Source organism: Lissotriton helveticus (assembly GCF_964261635.1).
Source record: "Lissotriton helveticus chromosome 1_1 unlocalized genomic scaffold, aLisHel1.1 SUPER_1_unloc_55, whole genome shotgun sequence".
In the NCBI taxonomy this organism is placed as follows: Eukaryota; Metazoa; Chordata; class Amphibia; order Caudata; family Salamandridae; genus Lissotriton; species Lissotriton helveticus.
The window spans coordinates 995886-1017646 of NW_027611698.1; the positions used below are offsets into that span (position 1 = coordinate 995886).

Below are 21761 nucleotides of genomic sequence, written 5' to 3' on the forward strand. Positions count from 1 at the left end.
AGGTGTGGAGCCCTTTATAATCGAGAACAGCCTCTCCCATTTCTCATCTCTATATAAAGAACATGGTGGTACTCTGTGACCAGGAATAACCAGGCTCCTTTCCTCATTATGTAAATCGCCCTATTACGTCAGAGGATAAATCTCTGATACATAAATGCTATGGTGTTAGTGCACCGCGAGTGTTGATGGTCTCCGATAGCACCCAGTGAAAAACATCTAAAGCAGGCTACACAAGGGGAAAAGTACCTTCTGTCATACATTATACAGATATTGCAAGTCACTAAGGAGTTCTGTGCCCATACAGAAGAACGAGTCTGACGATAAAGCTCCTTGTTAGGGTCATGGAATTAGGAGATGGTTTAAAATATCCTTTTAATTAAGTCTGGGCAGTGAGCTCCGCTCAGTTTGCGAAGTATGTAGTTTTCCACACTCTGCGGAGCAAGCAGAATTTCACAGAGCAGAGTTTTTTTCCTCGCTCGTTCTTGTTCCTCCACTCCAGGAGTCACAGTCCACACATTGAATATGCTTTGTTCCCCCTACTTCCAACCTTACATGTACCCCCAATTACCTGCCCAACTCTCTCCCTGCTGATGCCAATGTGGTCCTCCGTCATCCCACAGACAATATTTTTGGCCCCTTTGAAAGTGCCCATACAATAAAAATGCTGCAGTTGTAAATACATATCAACTACCATTTGTTGTGTTTGAAACATTTTATTGACTAATAAAACCCAACATAAGCTGATTATTAAAGCAAAACAAAACATCAGTTGCCATACACATAAGAGACGAAAGTTGTACATAAAAATCAACAAACTGTAACACAGCAAAGTTATATAGAGCGCAATTCTTAATTTCGGGCAGTCTTTAAAGTTCAACAATAGTAACATTCATAAAGAACAGGAAAGGAAAGAAAGAAGGTGGGATACAGTGGTTTCATTAATGTAATGCTTCCTACATATAGAAAAACAAATACTAATTATTTTCCTTAAGCAATAAAGTCCGCACATTAAAATACTAAGAGAAATATATTGAACAATGAACATTTCATAGGCAATTAGAACTCAATTTGAATATTTTAACCTCCTCAGCATTATTTGACTCATGATTACAACCTGAATGCTTTCTGGAAAGGAACCGCCTCATGGAGTTCTAAATCACATATTTTCCAACAATAGGATTCAAATGATAAACTTGAATTTCAATTCGATTTATTGATTTAGACCTTTTTGGAGATCAACAATTTTAAATATATACAAAATCCAAAATTGTCACCTAAACTTTAATTCAATCCATTTTCTGATTAAACACTTCCCATTCCAGCAAGCATCACAGGACCACTTGTTGTTATCTTCCTAATTAGTGATAATGTTTCGGATGATTTTGAGGGAGGAGATTATCCCGGTCTGGCTAAAACTATTTAATGGGATCTTAGAAGGTAAATCTCCCCTGCCTGACTCTTGAAGTGATGCAGTTATTGCACTGATTTTAAAGCCAGGGAAGAACCCAACTCAATGTCAGTCATACCACCCAATTTCTTTGCTAAATGTTGACTATAAAGTCTTTGCTGGAATTCTGAATGCAAAATTGTTGGGCCAATAATTCACAGGGATCAAAAGGGTTTCTTGCCCGGCCAGCAGCTGTACGATTTAACACATACCTTAATTGGGTCGATTGACTTGGCTTCGTCGCAGGGTCTCCCTTTATTAATCGTTACTGTTGATGCAGCCAAGGCCTTTGACCAGGTGAACTGGCACTTTCTGGATCAGGTTCTTAAGGTCTTTGGTTTTGCTGATAGTTTTAGGGAAGTGTTGAAAGAAATATATAAATCCCCTCGGGCCCAGATTCTGGTTAATGGCAATCTCTCCCCGGTAGTTAAGATAGGGCGTGGAACTAGGCAGGGCTGCCCGCTTTCCCCCCATCTTATTTGATTTATATATAGAGCTGCTAGCTCAGAGCATAAAGTTGAATCAGAAGACTGTCCCTTTTTAAATAAACGGGTTTGTACGAAAGTTAGCACTGTATGCTGACGACCTAATTCTTCTATCATCCAATGTCAGCACTACACTTTCAGAGCTTGAAGCTGAAACCCAAACTTTTGGAAGCCTGTCAGGTTATGAGATAAACAATGAGAAAACCGAGGTTCTGGCCTGGAACATAACCGATCAGGAGGGAAATTTTGCTAAAGAACTTAGATACTTAGGAATTATAATATCTCAGGTCCCCACCCTAATCCCCAAGATTAATCTAAATAGAGTTTCAAAAGAGGTCAATGTCCTACTAAAGAGATGGCAGAGCATCCCACTATCATTGTATGGGTGAGTTAATCTCATCAAGATGTGTGTCCTCCCAAAATACGCTTACCTTTTTAACAACGTTTCTTTAGAATTCTGAAAATTTGATACTCTTAAAATCCAGGGCAAGATCTCTTCCTTTATTGGGGCAAGTAAAGCGATCCAGTTATCCTGGAAGAAATTAAGGCGCAAACTCCAGCGAGGGGGGTGGCCCTACCAGACTTCCAGCTGTACTGTTGGGCTTATCAACTAAAGAACTGTAGAATGCTATTGCTCTCTTCCAGACAGTTCGCTGATAGGCTGCATGTTTAAAGACATGTTAGTAGGGGAAGAGGAGTTAGGTTTCATGTACAAGTTTGACTCTCCTAAATTCTTTAAAAAAATGTGTTTAAAGACCCTGCGTTCGGTGGCTAGGTTGTGGTCGGACTGCTGAAATTGTTTAGGACAATCCTATAACAGTGATTGGGCCCCAGTTTGGGATTCTCCTGGTACACCAGAGTCTCTTTTGGACTCTCTTGCTTACCCATTAAAAGAGGCAGGAGTTGTATATTGGAGAGACATTGTACTGGGTGACAAATGCCATTCCTGGGAATACTGGAACCATATTACTAACTGTACTTTGTCCAGGTTCAAGTTTTACCAGCTCTCTTCCTGCTGTAGGAAGCAAAGCTGACAACTTATAGAGGATAGCAGTATGGAAAGCGAACTACAGGATCTAGCTCCAAGGGAAGTAGAAGTGGCGCAATGGTATAAGCATCTTTTGGCAGCTACAGACAGAAAGATGGATCAACCATACAGAATCTGGGAGAACTACTTGCCGAGCGAGGAGTTGGAAACTTTATGGCAAGTATCTCTAGATACTCTTTACCCCCTGATTAAATCTGAAGCACTGAGAAAAAACACCTTTTTAGACTCCATAGAATCTATTGGTCTCCCCTTAAGTTATCCAAGATAAAGGGAGGTGGAGAAGCCAGCTGTATGAGATGCGGCCTTTAGAATGCAGATGATGTCCATGTATTCGCGTCCTGTTTCAAGATACAAGAATTTTGGACAAGTGTGGGTTAGACTATCTCTAGAGCCCTGGGTCGCATCGTGGAGGTAAGCCCAACTCTTATACTATTTGGCTTTACTCCTGCACTGGGGGGAGCTTCAGACCCGATAGAGCCCCAACAAAAACTGGTGTTTTACTTAATTTTGCTGGCTAGGAGGGAGATTTGTAAAGCATGCGCCAGGCGACATCTCCGACTTGGACTGCTTGGTGGAGTTCTGTTAGAACCAATAGGATCAAGGCCGCATTAATCTCCTCTATCCACAATGGATCTGATCTCTTCAGTTACTGACAATAAGGTTGACTCTGTACAGTAGTAGGGTCTAAACCCATGTTGAGCAGGATCCAGACTGTCCGTATTTTCAAAGAAGGTGGTGATCTCCTGATTCATGGCCTTTTCAAACATTTTAGCAGGAAGAGGAAGGACCAATCTGGGTCTGTAGTTCTTTACATCTGAGGGATCGAGGGAAAGAGTCTTTAGAAGTGGCAAAATCAATGCCTTTTTCCAAGCATCTGGGAAAAAGACAGACTGGAGCACCATTTAAGAACAAAGTGAAATGAGCAGAAATGGTAGCTGAAACTGAATGTAGGGCAAGAATCTGCAGGGCTCCGAATTTCATAGTGTTGATAAGATTAGACTCTTCAGGAAGTGGAGTGAATGTACTCATTACCAGGAAATGGTAAGTTAGTTTATTCACCGTACGATTACTCCACTGTATCTGTCCCTAAAGATTATCTGGTGTTATATTAAAATTCAGGAATATTTTATTTACTTTGGAAAAAAGAATTTGGTTAGTTCATCACAGCTTTTCGGCTGGGAGTTGCTACATTTTTATAACCAAAGGATGAAAGTGATTTAACTGTGTTGAACAGTAGGCTGTAACTCTTCCTCTAACATTGCTGTTGGTGCCTACATTTTCTTTGGCATTTCTTGAGATCATAGGAGTACCATGGCGCGGAAGGCGCAGACAGATGGTTAGTCTTCAATCTAAAAGGCCCTACTTGACAAATTGTCTGGTAACAATGTGCGAGATGATTAGCCTTAAGTGGCTCAAGATTTTCTCATCAGAAGTGGCTCTCACTTCAGAAAAGGTTGAAGACCCCTGTTGTAAACACTTAATATCCCCAAAATTAAATAATTGATGAATGCAAAACAGCAGGCAGGCCTTTTATTGGCCCATTGGCGAGCGCTGGCTCAATGCAAGGATGATGTAGCATTCACTGGCATTTTTATGAAAAGTGCAGGCTTGTTACAAAACTGGCGATTTATTTTTGCACATAGCTATATCCTGGAGGGTCTGAATGACAATGCTCCCAAATATAATCATGCCCTGTTGGAAACAGTGGCCTAAACTCTGCCGGCAAACACAAGCTATTCAGGATAGATGTGTTGCAGCTAAGTTTGTACTATGTTGTGACTTGGACACAGCCAATTGCTTTGGTCAGGCGATTGACATGAGTGTGGAACTTCGGTGCATTGCCTGGATTAGGTCTATATGCTTCTCTAAAGATACCCAAGCATCGTTAATGGACAAGCTATTCGATGGCTCTCATCTTTTACGCAAGAAAGCAGACTAGGCCCCAGAATGATTCCTTGGGTCTGTCTGCCTCCGCCACGCAATTGCAACACAAATCTCGTCCCCTTTTGGCTACAGTAGGGTTTTTCAACTCTGCCAGCACCAGACCCTGCTGCAAACCCAACAGGTCTCTTAGTTCTTTCATGGCCATGGCACACAAAGGCAACGTCCAGGACATCATGCCACTGAGTGACCTGCCTCTACAACTGGTGCAGCTGCAAAACCTCTTTGTGTCCTTCCAGACACCGACTTGCCCTATTGTAGGCAGCATCCAACATTTTCTCCAGTGAATTAGATTGTTTTAGTGGCAGACTCCCCTCCCTATTCCATCCAGACCTAACAGTGGCAATGGATGTATTACTTCTGGGATGGGAAGGCCATATGGGAGACAGAGACTAGGGAACCCTCGTCACCGGCAGAGACCCAACTCCAAATCAAGCTGTTGCGAGCATTTCACTTGGCGGTGAAGGTCTTCCGGCCCACCATCACAGGAGGCCTGGTGCAGCTTCTCACAGACAAAGCAGTCAATGACGATGGTCTCATCAGGAAGAGTCACACTTGAGCGTGTTTGGCAGCGAGCCGAGGATTCACTGGCTCCCAGGTACGCCTCCCCTAGATACAGAAGAATCCTTACTGGGTTGTATTGAATATAGTGTGAGAAGCATATGGGAGAGACGGTGATCTACCATCCTGATGAGCCCACGGTAATTAACTGGAATGGTTGAAACATTGACTAAACAGGGACTATTTCATATAAATGATGTCTTCTAAGAATCGCCTTTGCTTAACTTGTATTGTACAAAAGCAATTTACAGCCCTGTTTCTGTGAACAAAATGTGGATCGGACTGTTTTATCATCATATCACTTTCATCTTGAGCACTGCGTAGTCATCACTCAACGATTTATATATACCCTTGCTGCTGAGAATACAATTAGAATTTTTGGAAATGAAAAGTCCTCATCTGAATTCTAATCATGATAAAAATGGTGAATTAATATCTAACCAGGGCCTGCATATGTGATACAGACCAGTGAGATAATGAACTCATAGACCTCTTAGTTGTTCACTGTGCGCATGGGAAGTACTTCTATGCGTCTACGCTTGTTACTTCTGGAGCAGAATGATGTCGACACTGAGCTGCATGATGTCTCCTACTGCGTGCAGCAGGAGTGCTTTAAAGTTTGAGGATCCAGCCTGGCGTGTGGGGAATATTCACACGGTAAGGAATCTTCAGGTAAAGGAGTACCCACCAGAAAGAGCGTTATCGAAGGCAAGTAACTGGTTGGTTATGTTTTCCTGCTGTCGTATATTATCTCATTCTGGGTGGTGAACTCTGCTCGCGGAGCTTTCCGTACTCCGCGGAGCTCGCATAGTTCCTAAAAACTCCGCTCCATGGAGCGTAGCGAGGTTTTTTCGACGCTTGCGCTCTTCAACGTCATGTGCCAGAGCGGGGAAAATCCACCCCCTAATGAGATTTTTCCTTGCTCGCGCTCGCCATGGTCTAGTTGGTGAGCAAAATCAACCTCCTGGGGCGATTTCTCATAGCGGGTCGTCGGATTTCTCAATGCTTCGCATTGACAAAGCTGCCGCTCGAGTAGAGGCAGCTGCACACTCTTGCGCTGCACATGGTGCCATTCGCAATTATTTTTAGTGGGCAGGACAAACACCAGGAGATCAAAATCACCACAAACAGCATGACCCTTACGTACTCCGCTGCTCGCGGAACTCCGCGTAGACCGCCAGACTTTTTTTGTCACTGTGCGGAGTTCCTCATTGAGGAACTCTGCATAGGCTTAATCTTATCATGAAAATATAGATATCAGTCATATGTTAAGAATCAATGGTAAGTAGAAACCTTTTGGGTGGAGTAAAATTTAAGGCATTATTATTGTGATTTTGTTGGCAATTATTGAGCGGTTGAGTTTTTTTTACACTTTGCCGAGTTCTTAATTGAGGAACACCGCCTGGGCCTAATCTTACCATGAAAATCTAGATTTCAGTCATATGTAAAGAAACAAGTGTGAGTAGAAACCTTTTGGGTGGAGAAAATTTAAGACATTAATATTGTGAATTTTTTGTTAATTAGTTGATGTTTGCAAGCACTAACACTTCTCTGTGTAAAGTAAATACCTTGAGAGTTTTGTAACTTTCAGATACTCAAATTGAGGATTCTGTTGCAATTAAAAATATTTCCAGGCCTGAAATTTCTTTGGAGGTTGCATGCGGACAGCTTAAGTTATCCTGCAAGAGTTTCTTGATGAATCCTATTGCAACTACAATATGTGCTCTCTCATGTAAAGTCAGGTTGTTAGAAGCTTTTCTGCAACTCAAGATACGCCTTTCTTTTCACCTCATGTGGATGCATTTCTCATGTTTAGTGAGATCTCCTTTCTGAGTAAAATGTTGCTGGCTTTCCCCTTCTGTATAAGGCTTTAGTCCAGGGTGAATTCTCTCATGTGAAGTGACATTGTATTCAAGACTAAACCTTATCTGACATTCAGAACACACATAAGGCTTTTTTCCCCCGTGTGAGTTCGCTCATGTCAAGTGACAAGTAATTTGTAACCAAAACTTTGCTTGCATTTCGAGCACTCATAAGGTTTTTCCCCAGAGTGGGATCTCTCATGACGTGTAACACTGTCTTTCAGATTCAAGCTTTTATGGCATAAGGATTTTCTCCAGTGTGGAGTTTCTCATGGTGAGATAGAGTTTTTCTCTGCAGCTTTTCTGGCATTCAGAGCACTCATAAGGTTTTCATCAGTATGGAGTCGCTTATGGTTAGTGAGGCTGTGCCTATCAAATAGGAATTTCGGGCATTCACAGTGTTGGTAATGTTTTTCCCCTGTGTGCGTCTGCTCATGTAGAGTGAGGTTGAGTTTAAAATTGTTCCTTTTCTGGCATTCAGAGAACTGAATTATTTTTATGGCGCTTGTAACCATCTCTACCTCTGAATCTTTTCTGACATTTAGAGCACTGTTAATTTATTTTTTCTCCAGTGTGGATTCCCACATGTTCAGTGAGATGCGATTTTTGGCTGAAACATTTTTGGCATTCAGAGCACTGATAAGGTTTTTCCCCAGTGTGGGTTCTTAAATGCTGAGTAAGGCTGCTTTTTTGAGTGAAACATATCTGGCATTCAGAGCACGTATAAGGTTTTTCCCCAGTGTGGATTCTTATATGGTAAGTGAGACTGTGTTTGAAACTGAAACATTTTTGGCATTCAGAGCACTGATAAGGTTTTTCCCCAGTGTGGATTCTTATATGGTAAGTGAGACCGCGTTTTTTACTGAAACATTTTTGGCATTCAGAGCACTGATAAGGTTTTTCCCCAGTGTGGGTTCTTATATGATGAGTGAGACTGTTTTTTCCAATGAAACATTTGTGGCATTCAGAGCACTCATAAGGTTTTTCCCCAGTGTGGGTTCTTATATGATGAATGAGACTGTTTTTTGTACTGAAACATTTGTGGCATTCAGAGCACTGATAAGGTATTTCCCCAGTGTGGGTCCTTGCATGTTTAGTGAGTCTTATTTTGTCAATGAAACATTTGTGGCATTCAGAGCACTGATAAGGTTTTTCCCCAGTGTGGGTTCTTATATGATGAGTGAGACTGTTTTTTCCAATGAAAGATTTGTGGCATTCAGAGCACTGATAAGGTTTTTCCCCAGTGTGGGTTTTTATATGCAGCGTGAGACTCCTTTTTTCACTGAAACATTTCTGGCATTCAGAGCACTGATAAGGTTTTTCCCCAGTGTGGGTTATTGTATGTCGAGAAAGACTTCTTTTGTCACTGAAACATTTCTGGCATTCAGAGCACCGATAAGGGTTTTCCCCAGTGTGGGTTTTTATATGCTTAGTGAGACTGCTTTTTTCACGGAAACATTTCTGGCATTCAGAGCACTGATAAGGTTTTTCCCCTGTGTGGGTTTTTATGTGCTTAGTGAGACTGCTTTTTTCACGGAAACATTTCTGGCATTCAGTGCACTGATAAGGTTTTTCCCCAGTGTGGGTGCTTGTATGCCGAGTGAGATAGATTTTTTCACTGAAACATTTGTGGCATTCAGTGCACTGATAAGGTTTTTCCCCAGTGTGGGTTACTGCATGTCGAGAAAGACTTTGTTTGTCTCTGAAACATTTCTGGCATTCAGAGCACTGATAAGGTTTTTCACCAGTGTGGGTTATTGCATGTCGAGAAAGACTTTCTTTGTTACCAAACCTTTCCTGGCATTCAGAGCACTGGTAAGGTTTTTCCCCAGTGTGGATTCTTGTATGTACAGTGAGTTTGCCTTTGCAACTGAAACATTTCTGGCATTCAGAGCACTGAAAAGGTTTATTCCCAGTGTGGGTTCTTCTATGCTGAGTGAGACTGAATTTTAGACTGAAACATTTCTGGCATTCAGAGCACTGGTAAGGTTTATCCCCAGTGTGGGTTCTTATATGCCGAGTGAGATGGGTTTTGTAAATGAAAGATTTCTGGCATTCAGAGCACTGGTAAGGTTTTTCGCCAGAGTGGGTTATTACATGTCGAGAAAGACTTTGTTTGTTACAAAATCTTTCCTGGCATTCAGAGCACTGATAAGGGTTTTCCCCAGAGTGTATTCTCATATGTTCAGTAAAATAAGATTTACGGTTGAAACTTTTTTGGCATTCAGCGCACTGGTAAAGTTTTTCCACAGAGTGGGTTAATTCATGTCGATATAGACTCAGTTTGATACTAAACCTTTTCTGGCACTCAGAGCACTGATAAGGTTTTTCCCCAGTGTGGATTCTCATATGCTCAGTGAGATAAGATTTACGCCTAAAACTTTTTTTGCATACTTTGCACGGAGAGTGGTTTACCCCAGTGTGGATTCTCATATGCTCAGTGAGATAAGATTTACGCCTAAAACTTTTTTTGCATACTTTGCACTGAAAGTGGTTTTCCCCAGTGTGCATTCTGTCAAATTCTGTGAGATAAGATTTATGGCTGTATCTTTTTTGGCACAAGTAACTTTTTTCCCCAACTTCGGTTATTTTGCCTCGATTGAGGCGGGTTTGAACACTGAATTTGCTCTCACAGTCCGTGTTTTATAAGGTGTTTTCCTAGAGTTAATATCTCTACATTTAGTTTTCTCTTGCTTATATGCCACGGTAAGAGTGAACCTGATTTTAGAGTCGGGCTTGTTTAGATAATGCTCAGCATTTATCTCTAAAATAAATTGTGTGTAATCTTCTTAACACTTGAATTGAGAAAAATATGTCTGGAAGCAGCCCTGTAACACCTGTTGAAATTGTTCTAGCAGATAATAGTCTTTAGGTAATAGCCTCTCCGGCAGCGACTAATTTTGTGACTGAAGTTTTTCTCAAATCTATTTGTATAGGTTCCTAGCAATGCAGTAATAAGGTGTTAGTCTGATATTTAATCATTAAACTGATAAGTACCTTTTTCCACTGACGAATGGCAGTAACTGAGGGCGTTAGAACGGCACAGTACTATTGTGGATCATTAGTCGCAGAACATCAGTTCCTTTTACCCTTTCTATGTTTGGTGTAAAGTTAAGGTTTGTAGTTCTGAAGACGAAGATTTATTTACATTACCTATAGCGCAACTGTGCTCATTTAATCCATTTTTATATTGAACAGTTTTACATATCACTCATTCACAGCAGATACTGTTGAGGCGATTTACATAGAATTACAGAACAGTACACAATAAAAAACAAACAATCTGAGATGGTTATGGACACAATAAAGTGGTGAATTTTTAAGGTTTTCATAAGAGTGAGCAGAGTGGGTCGTGGTTTTCTACCCAGAGTCAGATAGTCTCAAACTTGTGTAACTGGTTAAAAATGGTTGTTGAACAAAGGTGATTTTCCAATCTTTTGGTTGTTAACGTGTCAGCTTCGGAGTCTTCTCTCAGCGTCTTTTCTTTGATGGTCTGCAGAAGAAACCTTTTGTTATAACTTTCTTTTATGCAGTGTGTGCTTCCTCTCTGGAATTACATGATGTTTTAGATGAAGGTTATTCTGTGCACAGATTTGGCATTGCTCTGGGTTAATGAAATGCTAAATTAGAGACTTCACTTACAGTATAGTACTTTCCTCAGCTCCCACTTCCTCGCCACACCTAGATTTTGGAAATTGTTTAAACGTAGAATGCTGGATGTCCTTCAGTTTTTCAAAATAATCCTTCTTATGGCACTGACTTCAGTTGCCTGGTGCTAAATCTTGCTTTGTTCGTCAGTAATTTCAATCACCTATAGTATTAAAATTAAATACTTAATACATGAACATTTCCCAAAATATAATTTACAAGCCAAATCAATGCAGAGTTGCAGAATTTTGAAAATGTTGAGGTGTTTTTTATACAGAGCAGAGTGTAGAATTGTAGCCTGAGAGAACTTGGATGTAGGAGTGAGTATTTATACAATTTTCAACATTTTATTAAGCTCACAAAGGATACATGCACCCTATGGACTTGTAACATAGAATCCCAAAGGCAGAAATTAAAGTCATATGCACTGGCACCAAACAGATATTTAAACAAGCATTTACAATGCAACGGTTTCGCCTTTGCAAAAGTTAGAGCTATTGGCATTGTAAATGACAACATTTTTATTTATGTGTTGGTTTTGAAAACATAAATAAATGGCATTGTCATTTACAATGCCAATAGCTTAATCTCTCGCAAATGCCACACACACACACCCACAGAGAGCTACACCCACAGAGAACCCCCCCTCAGAGCCCCCCCACACACACACCCACACAGAGCCAACCACACCGAGCCCCCCCACACACCTACACAGAGCCGCCCCACACAGAGCCCCCCACACACCCACACAGAGCCCCCCACACACCCACACAGAGCCCCCCACACACCCACACAGAGCCCCCCACACACCCACACAGAGCCCCCCATACACTGGGAGACCCCCACACACTGCGAGCCCCACACACCGCGAGGCCCCCCCAACACACACTGCGAGCCCCCCACACACACTGCGAGCCCCACACATTGCGAGCCCCACACACTGCTGCTGTTTACAAGGAGGGGCCGCATGTAAAGGTCAAGTTGGACACAAGCGGAAACAGTTGGAAACAGAAGAATGGTGAGATGGTTGGAAGTTGGTTCTGCTTGGGTATGGAAGGTGACACTAAAGTTACTCCTTTCCTTGTGCTCAAGATGCCTTGGACTGTCTTATGAGCTAAGATGGACCTTGAACACGAAGCAAGAAGTGTACAAGCACCTGCACTTAGCAACAAGGCCAGTGATGTGAGACTACAGGATCACGTGATACACATAGATCTGGCAATACAGAGAAGGTTGTGAGCGATAGGATGAAACCAGAAAATGAATGCTGTCAAATAGGAAAGCGCATCTGGTAATCCGCGACAGGCAACAGTTAAGTTTATCAGAAATTGAGGTTTCTTTTTTTTTACTTGTCTCTACTGCTATGATTCTCGGTAAAATGTAAGAGTTGTTTTTCTACTGCTCTGAGCTCTGTTGGGGCCGCCGATCCCCAGTTCACCGCAGGCGTCAGCTCACTGCCGCACATCGCCTGTAGAAAGTGATTTACAAGCTGCTTGTGCCAATTAGCATCTGCGTCTTACAACGGGGGGCTCACCAGGGCACCTCTGAAGTACAAATCGGCCGGGAGGCGGCTTAAAGGTGTCCTCCAGGTGTCTGGGCCTTCTGGACAGGCAGTGTTGTCCTGCAGCTAAATCCACATGGGAGGGTCCTGTCCACCCCGAGAGCCCGGCCTGTCAATACAGCTGCTGAGCCCAATCACAACACGGCTTAGGCGAGATTTGTTTATTACTGGCGAGGTTAAGTAATTGTCACGGGATATGGAGAGCAGACAGGACTGGTTCGGGTGGGCCAAGTGGGGTGGATTCTATAGATGCCCTTTCTGGAGATAGGTGTCGACCTACATTTCTCACTTCCTAACTTCTGAGAACTTAAAAACGTGACGTATTTGTACACCATCTGCCAGTGAATTCGATGCGTGTTCTGCACAGTTGATGGTACTTTCGGCAGCCACCCTTCAGTACGTTTTTCATGAAGCTTAACTGATTTCAGAACTAAACCTAAATGCTCTGCGTAACGGGTGACATTACCTCCAATGTACCTTCTTTAAATCTGACGCGGTCTGGCTGGAAGTCGAACACGTGAGTGACAACTGCACGGCTGAGACAGCAATGTTACCCAGGGCGGGGTCCAATTTAGTAAAATGGTCCTTTAGAAAAACAAATTGTTGGTAAACACCATCATGAAAACTATATGTGTTTTTGAATGAAATAACAGTTATGCATCATAAGAATGTCACCCCTGTATGTCCCTTATGTCCTTGTACATAAAGATGCTTTGGAAATTAAAGATCGTAGGTGCTACAATTTATACAAATAACTTTCTATTTTTATTTCAGAAGGAATACTTTTTTGCTTCGTGCGGACAGTGGTCACCATAGCACAGTTAAAGAGCGGAGAGTTGGTAGGCGGCCTTGTCGAAGAGGGCAGGGAAGGGGCAGGCCGAGGGGGTACTTTGTTGGGCCTTACATGAGGTCAACATCTTTTTCCCGTCTCTGCAGGTAGTTGTGCACCAGCCAGCTAAGAAACAGTGGACTTGTTATAGAGGAATCTAAAATAAAGTTTAATTTGCATGTAACAAGGACTGGCAGTCGTGTACTAGAAGCCCACAGTGTCGGTGCGCTTTGTTCTTTGCTAGCCCATTGTCACTTGAAATAACCGATTGGGCCATGAACTCAGTATAATTCAAATACACATCCAGGCCCACTCGAGCAGGAGTTTTGTTTTCCTGCTGAGTTCTGCCCGTGGGGGGGCTCTATTACTCCTGGAACAGACTCGGTTTGCCTGTGGCCTCCATCTCTGCTGCTCGCGTCCGACAGGTGAGGAGGGCTCGGTGGAGTGGTGGGGCGGTGTCCAGACGCCCTAATGAGATTTGGAAGCTGCCGAGCTTCTGAGTGGGGATGAGGTCTCAGGGCGTAATGGCCTAGCGTTTATGCAGACTCCATGTGTGGGAGGATTATTTTTTTTATTTTTTTAAGGGTTGGAGATGTCAATGGAGAAGGTACGGATGCAATATTGAGGAATAAAGATTAGAAAGGGAAAGCACCAGGGCCCTAACGTTTTAGGACTACGGATGGAGAGGGGTTGGCCTAACGGCTAAGGCGCTCGACCTCGGACCTGGGGAACTTGGTTCGAGTCTCGGTAACGACGCCAAAAACCCCCTGTGATTCTGGGCAAATCACTTAATCTCCCCGTGCCTAAAAAAAATGAAAGTGTGTCCTCATGTAACGTAACTGGTGCTATGTAAAGTGCTCTGATAACTGATTCGGTTCGGTTCAAGTTCGCGCTATATAAAACTCGGGAAAAAAAAATGGAGTGGGCAGAGCAAAAACCAAATTTGCAGATTTGGTACCTGGCAGCAAAGCTCAAACTTCTTGTCTGGCGCGAGGATGCAGAGCAGTGGTTATCGATGTAAAGGGTCCGGATGCCCCGAATTTCCTGGTACACCTACGAGGAAGGGACACTGGTGGGGTGGAGTAGCGTGGTGGCGATCCAGCGGAAGGCAGATGTAGTGACACACGAAACCTTCTTGAGGAAGGGAAATTCTAAAGGGGAGACAAATAACCTAAAACATTCGATCTATACAAAAATACCCAACGCGCAGCTTGGGTGAATGGCAGACCCTCCCAGGGGCCCTGCGGTATGCGCCAGCCCCATCCCGGCACCAGAGCCATCAGGCCAGCGGAAGTATGCGTTTCTGAATTGCATGCTCCTCGTTTGAGAAGAGACCGATATATGAGGACTGTATACCCCGATTGATTGATTTCGTGGGGGCGCAGGCACGGTCTGCCACCCACCCCCGCAGAGCAGCAGCCGTGCCTCTCGCCGCACCCCTCCCAGGTCTCACTACTCAGTCCCACCTACACGGCTCTCGCCCTGCACCCCGTCACTGTAGCCGGTGGCCAACATTAAGCCTGCAAAGAAAGAGCACCACACTCACCGTGGCCCGGGTTCACCAATGCTCACGAATAATTACCGAAAGCAGCCGTAGCTTTCCGTCCTCGGGCAGCCTTACGGTTGTTTTCTTACTTCCGTTCAGTTCGTCACTTCCGCTTACCTGCAAGGAAAGTGACATCGTGCAGCCCACCCCAGCTCGGAGTAGGGAGCGGGTCGGCGTCTGCGTCCTCACAGGGAGAGCGAGCAGGCTGGTGGGACGAAGGATGCCGAGACCCAAAGAAAAAAAGAACCCGCCCACCTCCGCATGACGTGGGCAGAAAGCCTAAAAATCGCCGGAACGCCCACGAATCTGCTCCGGCATTGAAGGACAGATCTGTCTTCCAATGGCTAGCCTCCATTTATGGAGCTAGCCAATGGAAGACAGAGGCGGGACTAGGCCAACATACTGTTGACATAAGATTTCGCCTGCGCGAAACGCTGCTTGCGCAGCTTTCGACAGGCGAAACCTAAAAAGACATTGTTACATGTAATCCACTTGCACGAAAGACAAACCATACTGTCTTGAGCAATAACTTCTTAATTTTCTTGGACAGGGTGGCCGGTTCCTCAAGGATAACTTGTTGAAGGTAGGGTAATATTTTTGCTTGGATAGATAAACAGTCTATGGATTCAAATACACGCTCATATGGTAGGACAGACAAGAAGGTTAGGATCAGGATAACATTTAGGAACGTGTTTTTAGTTTTAATGTAAAATGTGTTCATGCTCAAGACTGATTTCTATACAATGAACAAGATCAACTGGTAGCATCCAGGGTGATCTTTGCAGATGGATGGCGATGGTTACCACCTTCAAAAGATCCTAGAATCACACTGTTATACAAGGGGCATATGCTTTGTGTAGGCCTTTGTCTAAAGTGTAGTTTTCTATTTCATCTCATCAGATGTATTTAATGTTATCATTTAATGCAACTTTAAAAAAACCTTTGGTTGTAAAGTACAAGTTTGATGGTTGTATTTTATACCTGCTCATATAGCGAGGAACAATAAGGCTTACAAGTCAAAAATAAATAACGAGGATCTGTATGTAGCTTTTCCTGCAAAAGTCACACGTAAGAGAAATCTCCGTATTTGGATGGGCCAACAAAGGATGCTGTGAAAACAGATTTGAATAATCGTGCTCCAATATTTTCTGGGCCCAAAAAGGTTTCAAGAAATGGTCCTCTTCTGAGGAGAAAAATGGTGATCTCGTCAGTGTGCTAAATAACCCTAAAGAAGTGTGAGGATTTTGAAAAGAGAAACTAGCATAGAATAATAGGTAGGCTAATTCTGTTCTGCAGAACTTCTGAAAAGGGCAGCTCTGCATATGAGCACTATATTTCAATAATACGGTGTTTAAAGGACTTCCTGAATGAGGTATAAATAGGTAAAAATAACTGTCCTGTTAAGATTGGCTTTGCAAATTCTATCTCAAGACCATGCCTTTTTCAGTGGCTCTTCAATGACATTGATGTTATTCTTCAAGAACTCATAGGGGGCACCCCTTTGTCGTCTGTGTTCCCACCTACTCTCTTTTCAAGTGCACGCTTTCCTCTGTTCTTGGTCAGCCTCATCCATTCCCATCCTTTGGTGACCGAGAATAATAATCTCCAAGGTTCAAATGAATCCTTCTGCAAGGAGCTGAAAACATTGAGACACAAACTGTTTTCTTGGTGATCTAATTTAATTAAATTAAATGATGAAAAAAATTAATGCAATTGTGCAATATAAACAGACTCGGTGCCTTTTAAAAAGAAACCTCTGTAAAGCATGTTAGTCGACAGGCTCATCAAATTAGTAACCTGAAATTTAGATGTAAGAGTTGCCACCTTCAATTGCAAGGAAAGATCAAACTGATTTGAGAGCAGCTTTCGGCACGGTGTCTGACACCGTGTTAGCGAAAGCCTTACGATCTTTGGGTGTTACCAGGCCGGCACTCAACTGGCTTATCTCTTTTCTCACCGACTGAACGTTCCAGGTCTTCGCCCCAACGGCCAGTTCTGTTACTCATTCCTCTCCCTGCGGGCAACCCTATGGCTCCATTCTTAGCCCTTTGTTATTTAACATGAGTGTCAGACCTCTGGCTGACATTGCAGAGGAGGCGGGCTGACCCTGTTCTCCTATGCTGACGACACCCAGATAGTCTTCTCTCTCTCTATGGAGAGGGTGTCTGAGACATCTGCTCTCCAGATGGGGTTGAGTAAAATTGCATACTGGATGCAGGCCAATTTTCTCCAACTCAGTGGAGAGAAAACTAAGGTCTTGATTCTGGGGAAGAATAAAGAACTTTGGGGTCCCTAAAACTAGCCTACTGAAAAACTTCTTTTTACATAATTATATTTTCATTTTATATAATGAAAACGTAGCTGAAATAACACCTGTACTTCACTTGATAACTTATCCCCGGTTCTCCTGCACTTAGAAGCATGATCACAGTGCACACACTCTTCAGCAATCACCATCACTGGGATGAGATCGGCTCAACCAATCAGCACGTGCTCTTCAGTCAGCACTGTGAATAGATCGGCTCAACCAATCAGCACGTGCTCTTCAGTCATCACTGTGAAGAGATCGGCTCAACCAATCAGCACGTGCTCTTCAGTCATCACTGTGAAGAGATCGGCTCAACCAATCAGCACGTGCTCTTCAGCCATCACTGTGAAGAGATCGACTCAACCAATCAGCATGTTTAGAATGCTGCCACTAATACTGTCATTTGTCTGCATTATAGGCCCTGTGAGAGTGAGAAGTATGGACATCGACCGGAAAGTAAGAGTGTGCCTATCTGGGTGTGGTATGATGAGGGAGAAAGGATATAAACTTGTTTTTAACATGCCGTCTGGCATTAACAGTTGTTAATTGTCTGTCCCCTCGTTGCATTCCCTCGCCTTTGGTTCTTTCACTTAACAACAGTTAACATCCTTTGCAGGGCGTTAATCTTGTTTGTTAATGCCCTCAGAAGCAGGCGATAAGGCTTAAGGGATAAACTGTGATAAAAGCAAATCGAAAGTCTTCCCAAGAGGCTTGATACTATAGTCAGTTCTTTTCAGCCGTAAGGCACACTCATTCACACATTCAATGTACACTTATGTCACTCATGCCTTCAGTCATTCTAAGGGGCCCTCGAAGGTAAGCTTTGTATCGCTTCTACATGGTATAGGAAGGTATGCCAATAATTTCTTGGGTATTTAAAAGAGACAAAGTTTCAGAGGGTTAGGTGATTCTGGTCACACCTACACACCCATATCTAGGTGCTTCCAGGCGCTAGAGCAGGGTCCAGTTATTTTATGTAGCCCTTAATACTGGCCTTCAGACAACAGTTCTCTGCATTCAGACAAATAAAGAAGCTAACACACAGGGAATAAACACCAAGGACGTCCAAAAATATATAAAAGCCTGCCCAGTGTGCGCACGACAAAAGTCCTCCCATTCATCCCCTAAAGGTCTTCTACAACCATTGCCCATACCTCTGCTTCCCTGGCATACTATCAGTTCGGACTTCATCACAGATTTACCTAAATCCCACAACTTCACTGCAATTTTAGTAGTTGTGGATCTTTTGTCTAAAATGGGGCACTTTATTCCCTTACAAAAACTACCAACAGCTACAGAATTTAGTGAAGTGTTCTGAAACCATATTGGAAAACTACATGGCCTTCCCAGTAAAATAATTTCCGACAGGGGCCCTCAATTTGTTTAAAAATTCTGGAGTCAGTTGTGCACACATTTAGGAATTGAAATAGCATTATCCTCCGCTTTTCACCCACAGACTGACGGCCAGACAGAAAAAGTTAATCAATACCTTGAACAAAGTCTACGGTGCCTAACCTCCATTATATCGGCTCATTGGGATGAGGTCCTACCATTGGCAGAGTTTTCATACAACAATAGCTATCATGCAGCTTTAGGCTGTTCCCCTTACTTTTTTATAACTGGCTTACATCCACGATCTATTCCTGCCATCCTTCCAGATTTATGCCTGCTGTGACCAAAAGATTAACAGAATTGCGGGAATTTCAAGAACAAGCCAAGCGTAGTTTACCCAACAATAAACAAAAAGGTCAAATTATCAGTCGATAAACACAAAACACCAGCATCACCCTATAAAGTAGGGGATCTCGTCTGGTATTCAACCAGAAATATCCAGATTGAAGGCCCCAAGAAACTAAAACCTAGGCTCATTGGCCCCTTTCCCATAAATAACATTTTGAATCCAGTTTCAATGAGATTAACTTTGCCCTCGGAATATGCCAATCACCCAGTTTTTCGTGTATCTTTGCTCAAACCACATGATCCGGTGTAGTGACTGAGGTATTGGTGCTTTTTTGGCTCGGTTATGACCGTTGCCCACCACCATCTCAATATATGCTGCTGTCAATCGAACATGTATGGTGTTTTGTCCATTCCCGACCTTTATTTCACCTAGTTGGTAGGGCTTGCCTATAGACTTTGACAGCTTTATGTCCCCTTATATGCTGCTTTTTGCTCTTTTTCGGGCCTAAAGGCCTATGCTCGAGCGATGCTATGTTCTTTTCTGACACCATTCTGCTAAGCCTCTTTAGGTGAAGGGCAATGTTTTAGTTTCAAAGTGTTGTTCGCTAGTAGTGAACCAGCAAGCACCGGTTCTTGTCGGAGAAATGTACTCTCTTCGCGCTGGAGCCATAACAAAAGCTTGGCCAGCTGCTGTTGTGTGCCAGGTACGGAAAGGTACAGGAATCTCATGAGAACGGTAGGCGGGTTCTTCTAGAAGCTTCGAGAGAGAGCTACATTCTATATTAGTGAAAGCGGGTCCAAGTGAAGGTGAGAGGATTGTCTGGTGGTTTTGGCGGTCTGGTGAAGCATCACGGTGCAGACGTGCAGTCGTGTTTGTGGAACAGAGAGTCCTGACCCAACCGAAGAGGGAAAGAGAGACGGACCTGTCTTCAGATTGCAGATGTCTAATAATATGGTGAGGTGTTCCATGTATGACTCATTTTATCTAATTATTCCTTTATTTTCAGGTTCTATATGTGTGTATGTATATTAATAAGTCATTTCTTTCTATGTCCTTTCATCATTGTGTAATAAAAGACCCCAATTTGCATTAATTCCATTTGTTTGTTGTCACTAAGAGAGAGTGTGGGTTCTTCTTAACCAGGTGCTGTAGTATAGAAGGAGGGGTGATTCCCTTCTTACAGGTAACTGATGATGGGAAGGTGTGCTGCTCATGATTAGGGATGACTACATGGGAGAATATATAATTTGTCCTTATTCTCTGTGGAGGAAGGTCGGGCCCCTTTTTTACCAAGTGCTTACAGAGGGATGTGCTAGTTCCCCTCTAATGAGTACTTGTAGATACGGAAGGGAAATCGGCTCCTAAGCAGGAATACCTAAATTGCTGGTAGACCAACCCAACATAGCGTAAGAGGTATGTACTGATTTTCACCGGAAGGTGTTGCTGATTCGCACCAGGGTGCGTTGCTCGCATAAGTGCGCGTTGAACGTCGGAAGACGTTGCTGACTTGATTTGATATTTGATTCGTCGGAAGACGTTGCTGATTTGATATTGATTCGTCGGAGGACGTTGCTGATTTGATATTGATTCGTCAGAAGACGTTGCTGATTTGATATCGATTCACACCAGGGTGCGTTGCTCGCGTAAGTGCGCGTTGATCGTCGGAAGACGTTGCTGACCTGATTTGATATTTGATTCTGATTCGTCGGAGGACGTTGCTATACATACCCTCTGAGCTTTGATCTATAGTATCTTTAGTTATTTATGTTACTCCTTTCTCAGATAGGTAGTCTGAATGTGGTGTTTTGTTGTTAGGCATTCTGGGAAGGGACTGTGATGAGTAATTACTTTATAGCTAACTAGCTGAAACACCAGAAAAGTAGGAAAATATCAGTCATTACATCAGTCCACATGAAAAGACAACCCTCCTCCACCTGTTGTAGTTGGAGACAATATTGCATATGAAGAAAATCGCATTATAGATGCAAAACGTAAACATGGTCGATTACAGTATTTAATTAACTGGAAGGGTTATGATGCATCAGAAAGATCCTGGAAACAGGAACACATGTACATACTACAAGATTGGTCAGATCTTTCCATGCCTTGCATCCGGAAAAACCCTGTCACATACGAAGACCTTTGGGGGGGGCAGGAGGCGTTTCCTGCATGTGTAAACGTTCTTGGCATGTACACGTGAATTACTTGGGAAAGATCTAAGGCCCAAATCACCTTCACATGCACACGTGAGAAAACCTGAGACCCAAAGCAATTTAAACCCCACCCACTTGGTTCCCGATGCTTCGCTTCGTGCCTAAACACTCACCTGACTCCGGACCTTGGTGGCAGATCATCCGAAGCTCTTTAGCGCTCCACCCTGCTTCCTTCCCTGTCTTCACTCAGTGTCTTCAGCTGTGTTCTTGCTCCCCGGAGCACATTTCAGACATTCCTTCCTGTTTCTGAATTTCCGGTTCCAGATCCTCTCCCGGCACTGTTTCCGATTTCCTGCAAAAGAGAAAAGAAAAGAGAATCAACAAAGGGATGCCAAGCAACACCTCGCTCTGAATGGTAAAGCGTTAGCATGCTTGAACACATACCAGTAAGGATTTAAACTTTATAAAAACTGTGGCAGACCTCTTGACCTTCTATAAATCAAGAGAACGTTTTGAAACTCTTCCTGAAACAATCCAAGGACTTTAAGGACATTGAGTAAGTGAAGAATGTTAAAGTAAAACAGACATTTGTGTAAATACCTTGAGTCTGATTAGAAGACTGAAAGGAAACAGAGAGCTCGATTGTTGTTATTATTTATATATATTTAATGTGAAATTATGGAGCAAATAT

General features: G+C 43.1%; 1 protein-coding gene across 3 annotated transcripts; it reads right to left on the reverse strand.

The window, feature by feature from the left end:
- Positions 1–693: 693 nt before the first annotated feature.
- Positions 694–21411, reverse strand: LOC144806234 (uncharacterized). Of its 3 annotated transcripts, none has more exons than XM_078672631.1 (3): positions 21244–21411; positions 10987–11155; positions 694–10837 (listed from the first exon to the last, which is right to left on the reverse strand). In XM_078672631.1, the coding sequence occupies exon 3, from the start codon at positions 9853–9855 to the stop codon at positions 7897–7899; it is 1959 nt and encodes a 652-aa protein (XP_078528757.1). In that variant the 5' UTR covers positions 9856–10837; positions 10987–11155; positions 21244–21411; the 3' UTR covers positions 694–7896. The 3 variants fall into 3 exon arrangements, with proteins under 3 accessions (XP_078528757.1, XP_078528756.1, XP_078528755.1); XM_078672630.1 differs by having other exon boundaries at positions 694–10891; XM_078672629.1 differs by having other exon boundaries at positions 694–11155.
- Positions 21412–21761: the final 350 nt, after the last annotated feature.

Excerpts from the sequence above, each read along its gene's own strand:
- LOC144806234 (XM_078672631.1), bottom strand. The coding sequence starts at position 9,855 with ATGCACACTGGGGAAAACCACTTTCAGTGCAAAGTATGCAAAAAAAGT.